The sequence below is a fragment of the Triticum dicoccoides genome, chromosome 3A (assembly GCF_002162155.2).
Source record: "Triticum dicoccoides isolate Atlit2015 ecotype Zavitan chromosome 3A, WEW_v2.0, whole genome shotgun sequence".
NCBI lineage: Eukaryota > Viridiplantae > Streptophyta > Magnoliopsida > Poales > Poaceae > Triticum > Triticum dicoccoides.
Window position 1 is genome coordinate 679,540,759 of NC_041384.1, and position 7,466 is coordinate 679,548,224.

A 7,466-nucleotide genomic window follows, 5' to 3' on the forward strand; every position below is an offset into this window, starting at 1 on the left:
TGGGGATTGACTATTCGTCACCCTCGGTGAGAAATAGTTATTCTTCATCCTCCTCTATTTTAATAGCAATGCACCGTAATTTTACGTTCCGTAAATTTTGTCTTATTTTAGGGATAATCGGTTTTATACCCTTAGTTGGGTACCACTTGTCAGGATTGCCCCTACTTTTGGAAAACATGCGGTCTTGCCCAACTCAGTTTGCTTGTCTTGTGCTTTTGCCCTTCCGGCACGTCTCCGTCCAGTCAGCGCCGTTTGACCGTAAGCGGTGCTAGATTTTGGACATTTTTGCCCCTATCGGTGCTACACCTAGTACCCTTTTGTCCTTAGTGAGTTTGCGCTGAACAAAACAGAGGAGCTAAGCCGGTGGCGCGAGGCCTGACGAGGAAGAGGATGGAGCGGCGCAGCACGGCGAGCTTGGGCTCGTCCAACTACTCGTAGACGGACGGTGAGGTAAGTGAACATCAACTTGTGCGCCTCCTCCACCCCCAATTCGTTCTAGGGTTTCTAGGGTTTGTGAGATTTTGGGGAAATTTTGACCTTCCTTCCTTTCCATTTGGTTTAGGTTGATGGGGTCGGGATTGTGCAGCTCGTCTCGAAGTTCTATCTTCCCGATGGCACATATTATGGATTGGAGTATCGTTCAAAGCATCGTTGCCCTTGTCACGACCTTGTTCCAGCCTGCCGTGTTTCCTGGGGAGGGGCAAGCACGGACCTCCGGTTTTTAGGGTGTCCTTTAGACGTAAGAGATTGTGAATTTGAGCATGTTCTAGTTCTTGTTTACTTTTTGGTTAATGTGATGTGCAATCAGTTACCACAGGAGTGTGAGTGGGTGGTCCCCCTTACGTTCACCTTGATGATTACATTGAGTGGAATCCATCGGGGGTGATTCCTCGGGTTTTCCCCTTGATGTTTGGACACATGGTTACCTTGACTTTACTTGAGACCTTGGTGGAAGTCGGGCGGGAACTCCCCGATATTTTCCTCGCCCTTGCTTCTACCATGATTTTTTCCGTCATGGACGGCCCAAAAAATGTCATGCAGGTGCGTCCCCGGCTCGCCAAGGACGAAAAGCCCATTTTCTATCACGATTTTTTGTCATAGAAGTATGAGCCCACCACATCTATGATGATACGTGGTTTTGTCACAATTATCGTCATAGAAGTGTCATAAGCATGACAGAGAAAATTCTTTCGGGCCAAAATGTCACGGATGTGTCTTTTTTGTAGTGGAACTGACTGATGAGGAAACCAGGAAGGTCGTGGATGCCGATGTGAAACGCCAGCTTGCACCGAAACGACCCGAGTCAAAGAAGAAAATAGATCCGACAAAAGCGAAGCACTTTCTAGTAAACCTTACGCGACCACTGCCTTCGCTGCCATCAAACTATGACCGCTCTATTATGAATCAGTGTGTGCGTTCGGTTTTTTCGGTTTGATTCGGTTCGGTTTATACGGTTTTTGGTTTATACGGTTTTTATACTTCGGTTTATATGGTTTTATACATAGATACAGTTCGGTTTCGGTAAGAACCATTTAATTTTGGTTTGGTTTCGGTAATAACCAAAATAACCAAAGTTGACGCGAATTTGTAAACAAGAAATATTGTTTTGGTCACATGATTCGGTTCATGTATGTATGTTAGATTTTTTTTGCGAGAACTCTGTACATAGATTGGGTCATTAGATGTGATTTAGATAGCAGCAGATATGAGAAATTAGGTATGTTGCAGAGGTCCACATGATTTGGTCTTACCATTAGATTAAATGCATGTAGATATGATTGATTACAGAGAAGAAGCTGAAAAAGGAATGAGACAATCCTGTGCATCTAGCCATCCACATGGACACGACCAAGGTGGCCAGGTCGATCCTCCCGAGTCCCGACAAAAGCGAGACGCTACCTTTTTTTGAGCGATCGGCTGCTTTTTTATTTTTGAGGGGAAGCGGTCGACTGCCTGGGCTTTGATACTTTGATCCCAAAGCCTCAAACAAGCACCGCATGTGCGCCCTGGTTGTGGTTCGAGCTGCACCAATTTAGTACCACCTCGCCTATCGAGCAGCAGCGCGGTGAGCGGATGGCTATAAAACAAGGGGTGGCGCAGGCTTGAGTTCATATTGTCGCACACTAAAGCGAACTTCGGTTTTATCGGTTTAACCGAACGGTTTTTGGTTTCTAACCGAAAAAACCAAATGCGAAATGGTTTATAGAATTGAAAACTGAAACCATAACCGTAACCTGAAAAAACCAAAATTTTGGTTCGGTTTGGTTTTTTTGGTTCGGTTTTTGGTTTGCGGTTTGGTTTTTGGATGAGTTGGTTGAATAGTCCCACTACTTTCGTCTGGTTTTCTTTCAACCGGTTATTTTTCGTCTCACCTCCCACCATCTCTCTCACTGGTTTTTTCTACCGGTTCTTTTCCATCACACCTCCCATCTTTTCCCGACATGCAAAGCCTTTCCCCTCCCCACGCTCGATCAAATCTGGATCTCGGCGGCGGCGCCTCCTCCCTCTCCCCACGCACCGACGCATCCTTTGGAGCCCTCCCCGCCACCTCCCTTCCGAGCGCCCACGCGACTGCCCCTCCTCGCCGTATATCGCGGCCGTGAGAGCCTCAAGAGGCTGGGCATGGAGGACCGCTTCAAGGGGATGATCTTCTTCGAGACTCTGAACCCGCTGTGCCTGCTGACTGCTGTTGCCGTGCGACCAGGCGCCCGAGATCTTCGACATCGCTGGTCACTTCGCTGGGCCAGGCAGCGCCAACGACCTGCCTAGGATCCCCGATTCCCCGTCATATGCAAGCCCAACGTCGGCGCCATGGAGCCGTCCCTCAAGATCGCCAACGTCAACACTACAAGGCGGTAAGCCCTCCCCTCGAGCTCGACTCCAGCCCGGCGACGACGACGACCTGATTCCTACCGGTGGACGATGATGTGCTCTGGCCCAACCGCCTCGACCTCAACAAGCCTCCTCAAGATTCGTCACCGTGGGCTGCGCCCCTCTCTTCCTTCACGACCAGGAGTTGACGAGGAGAACCATCAACTTGATTGATTGGTTGTCTACTCGAAAAGAAAAGAAGATGAAGTACGTGACCATCGTAGCTACTGTTGAATTCATGTATATACATTGATTGTTCATCCAATTTTGTCTACTGTTTTCCTAAATGAAGAATGAGTGGATCTGAAGAAGGAGAGAGGGCAAGAAGAAGAGACGCCGTGCGGCTTGTAGTGGGTGAGAATTGTCTAGCCGGCAACGGATTTCCAGCAAGGGCGGCAGAGAAAAATCCATGACGAGATGAACGCCACCACGATCATGGATGTCATCGAGGTACCTCTGTTTCCTCAGTCCTACTCCTACCAGGAAAGTTTTCAGATAGTTACTGCTAAGAACTTCTATGCAGTTCTCTTGGGCAATAAAACTGCAGTCACTGGAGGGAGCAAACCAAATGACCATATATTTATCTACTACTCAGATCACGGGGGTCCTGGAGTCCTTGGTGTGTGGAAGTTATATCCGTTGTTTTGTTGTATTAGTTTGTTTTGTTCATCTTGTGCATTGACCTTTGCAATTTTCAGGTATGCCCAACCTGCCATATCCCTATGCTGTGGATTTTATCAAGGTCTTACAAGAAAAACATGCATCCAACCCCTACGCAAAAATGGTAAGGCTGCCCATAGTTACTTTTTTTTGGTAACCTTGTCCTGTTTGACTGAAATCAGTGCTGTAATTGGCAGGTTATATATGTGGAAGCTTGTGAAAGTGGCAGTATTTTTGAGGGTTTGATGCCTGCAGACCTCAATATTTATGTCACAACAACATCTAATGAAGAAGAAAGCAGCTGGGGTACATACTGCCCAGGAATGGAACCATCGCCTCCTTTTGAGTATATTACCTGCTTAGGTGATCTCTACAGTATTTCTTGGATGGAAGACATGTATGTAACTCGTAACCTAAATTCACAATGATTAGATTAATTTACAGAGTACCAGTGTTTAGCAGAATAGGGTACAATGACCAGCAGCTGATGAGTTATATTTAGTTGCACTACTTTGCACTGCATAGTACCTCAAGGAGGATTTTGTAACAAGTCATGTCCATTCCTTCCTTTAGTTCCGAAGTACATGGCATAGAACCTGCGAATCTGGATTACACAAGTCTGCTGAAGAATCTGTTTGTATATTAAGCATTCACTTAATGACGTGTTTGGTTATCCTAGTTCCAGGTTCAGATTGTTTGTAGAGTAATCATACATCAATAGCGTATGTGCGGTCTGTATAAAATGGATAGGCGTAAGTTTTCTTAACCAACTTGCTGCGCATTATTGGTTCTAGCTGAAATATCTTTTCCCCTGCATCTTACACCAAGGGAGATTCAGGGAATAAGTGAGGTGCATAAGTATAACAACAAGGCAGGCGAGATACCAGTGGTGTAGGCTTCAACATTCAGTCGTTGTGGCCACAATGCACTCTTATTTAATAATATAATTTGCATGTTTTATATTTGAGAGGGAATTAGATTTAGCCTAGCCGTGCCGTCCATCCCAGATGCTAATAAATTGTGTAACTACATAAGTTCTTTTTTGACTGCAGAAATAGCATCGGCTGCAAAGATGGAGTATGTTTTACATGTTTTTTTGTTGTTGAAAAAAGTATGCTTTTCATCTTAACCATACACTCGACAAAAAATGTTGTTTTGCTGAAGAATTTCTTTTCAGCTATGGTATTTAAGCTCAGAGTTACTAACTCAATGAGGTGTATTATAAATTTGGAGGCACTATTTTTTTTTCATATACAGAAATGTATTTGACACCTCTGAGCATCTACAGATCTTGCAATTTGTAGATAGCATTTGCCTTCCGAAAAGTTTCCTTGAGACCATGTGAGTCTGAAGATAAATTGTTTAATAGTGAATGTTGTTATATTTATGCAAGTTGGATGCTATTAAAAATTTCTTATTTCCCATTTTGGGAATGAATTGTGCTTTATACTAGCTGTTAGAGAAATATTGGAACACAGTGTGCATGATAGTTCTTTTTAGAATACGTAAAGAACTTTGTATGCCGATGAACTCACGAAAAAAGAGATTTGGAATTATGTCCAAGCCTAAAGAAGGGCCATGCCTAAAATAGAATTCTGCACCCCTTTCTAATATTACTAACGGGTTGATGTTGTTGCACGTCGTGGCGGGGACGGCCGTGTAGCAGCCGTATGTGCACTGCTTGTGCGGGGCGCCAATCTGGAGGCCCCTGATCCGAAGGGAAGCCACTGGAGCTGCTGTGGGAGATGGTGGCGGTACGCTGGTAGAGCTGGGAGCATACGTGGAGGGGCTGGACCTACTGGTCCTTGAAGGTGCTGATATACATAGGTGCTTTGAGAAAAAAATCAGTTAGGTATGATTCTCAGTTCTCACTACCTCCGCGGGATGCAATTAAAATTTCAAATCTTTATTGTTATTTCCGACTAATTTTGCGGCTGATTGGACAATATCAGTTACTAACTTAATTCAAATGGCTGGACAATTATCTGACACAATTTTATAGTGTTTTACTTTATTTCTGTAACTGTTACCCTATAAATTTAGTTTGTTTTGTATGTCTGCTCCACTGGGCAGCTGCTGCAAGCTTTCAAGTTTGGCTCTTGCACCATTGTTTCATATTTGTATGCTCTATTTTCCTGTTCAATCATTTTGGTATTTATATATGGCCTGTGTTTGTGAGAATCTTATTCAATCAAAGGTTATAAGATATATTACATTGCCTTTGTTATCTCTCATATATATTTTACATAGATCACTATATGAAAAACTTAACCCTTATGAGGTCGCGATTATGTTACATGTTGACTACATATATAGTTTGTTCTACAAATCATCGCGTTGAACTTGCAAAATCAGGTTGGATGTAGCTCTGATATAATTATGTATGAAGTGATATGAAGGTGCGCTCATGTCTTGCAAGATGTCATGCAAGACATCCTGCTTCTGTATCATGTAAATGTGCACATCATTGATGCACGAACACTGATTTTTTTTTCCATCTTTGAATGTTCCATAGGAAGTTCAGATTTTTATTGACCATTTTTGTACATAACTATGTATTTTTTTCATTGATAATTAGGTGAATTCATTTATATGGAGGTCGCATTGTTTTTTAGGGAATTATTCCCCTGGTGAATTGGTGGGCATTATCAATGCTGCTGCATTTTAAGTTAGTGGTCAAAATGCTAGCTAGGATAAATGACAGTGATGTATTTGCATTGCTGCATAAATTCATGGAGTGATTCATATTTTCTTGACTCATTTTACGTGTATTGTTACAGCAACAACGACACAACTATTCTTTCATCTATGGTGTTAAAAATAACGACGTGTAACATACAGAAGGGTAGGACTTTCAGTTTCTTATTTGGATTTTGCAACTTAACCATGAATGTGAATGTGTAGGAATCACTGTTTTAAATAGCCCGCTATAGCACGCTATAGCGTTTACAAAAAGTCTTGCGCTAAGAGACTTTGGTCCAAACAAATGAATAAACATTTTAAATAGCGCGCTATAGCTCCGCTATAGCACGCTATAGCATTTGGAAGAGGTCCGCCGCTAAGATGCTTAGCGCGCTATTTAAAACTTTGGTAGGAATAATGCCAAAATTACCTAACGAATTGCAATAAGATTTTTACGTTTATTATTTAAGTCAAACCTTGCCACTTCGACCCTTCTAATGGATTGGTTTTCACGCAGGATGATGCGGTGCTTACGGGAGGTAGATGGCGAATAGAGAGGGTGGGAGAGAGAAGGGGAGGGAGCGGTAGACAGATATGCATTATATTCATAGGTGCAGTCGAAAACACAAATCAAAGGCCCGTGGCAACGTGCGGGCATTCTACTGGTTTTTGAACTTCCTTTTCTTGGTCAAGTGACATTTAAAGTTTGCACTTCCCAGATATTAGAATAGCAAAAATAAGTTTAAGTTGTCATGTGAGCCTCACAAAACCTGATTCTTTCATTGGGCGTGAACCTTAGGCCCCGGCTGGGAGCTCTGTATCTTTCGAGCATTCCAAGAATACTTTGGTTTTCAACAACATTGAAGTATTAAATACTTTGAGGTGTTTGGCTTTAGCCAAAACTGTAGTTTCATATAGTTAAACATTTAGGAAACTGAACTATTTTGAAGTATATGAAAAATGGGCAGAACCTCTTTTTCCAATAATGAAGTATTGGTTCGCTAGGCATAAGAATATTGTGGTTTTCTAATACTTGAACTTTATAAGTACTTCACTGCCAAACTAAGTCTTAAATTTTCTCTTGTTTATTATATTTTCTTGATTGTTGGATCCATGCATTATTAATCAAGTATCTATATTTCAGCTAGATTTTTGTTTATTAGGTTTCAGATGGTTTCCTTGGCACCTCAGAACATTTTAATGTTATCTCTTTAGGTTCTCCTATTTAGCTCACGGCTCCAACTTTTGTTGAA

General features: G+C 42.5%; 1 protein-coding gene across 3 annotated transcripts; it reads left to right on the forward strand.

Annotated features, from left to right (window-relative positions):
• Nucleotides 1-2,398: 2,398 nt before the first annotated feature.
• LOC119270138 (vacuolar-processing enzyme beta-isozyme 1-like) lies at nt 2,399-7,164 on the forward strand. Of its 3 annotated transcripts, XR_005133949.1 has the most exons (7): nt 2,426-3,078; nt 3,164-3,321; nt 3,395-3,490; nt 3,570-3,655; nt 3,729-3,928; nt 5,198-5,383; nt 6,731-7,164. XR_005133949.1 is itself a non-coding variant. In XM_037552108.1 (5 exons), exons 2-5 carry the CDS (start codon nt 3,289-3,291, stop codon nt 5,241-5,243), a joined length of 537 nt encoding a protein of 178 aa, XP_037408005.1. In that variant the 5' UTR covers nt 2,409-3,078; nt 3,164-3,288; the 3' UTR covers nt 5,244-6,257. The 3 variants fall into 3 exon arrangements, 1 of the variants encoding a protein (XP_037408005.1); XR_005133948.1 differs by having other exon boundaries at nt 2,399-3,078; nt 3,729-5,383; XM_037552108.1 differs by lacking the exon at nt 6,731-7,164 and having other exon boundaries at nt 2,409-3,078; nt 3,164-3,490; nt 5,195-6,257.
• Nucleotides 7,165-7,466: the final 302 nt, after the last annotated feature.

Coding starts and splice junctions, on each gene's coding strand:
- LOC119270138 (XM_037552108.1), top strand. CDS start 3,289: ATGAACGCCACCACGATCATGGATGTCATCGAGGTACCTCTGTTTCCT. Junction 3,656..3,728: donor CCAACCCCTACGCAAAAATG/GTAAGGCTGCCC, acceptor TGTAATTGGCAG/GTTATATATGTGGAAGCTTG. Junction 3,929..5,194: donor ATTTCTTGGATGGAAGACAT/GTATGTAACTCG, acceptor ACGGCCGTGTAG/CAGCCGTATGTGCACTGCTT.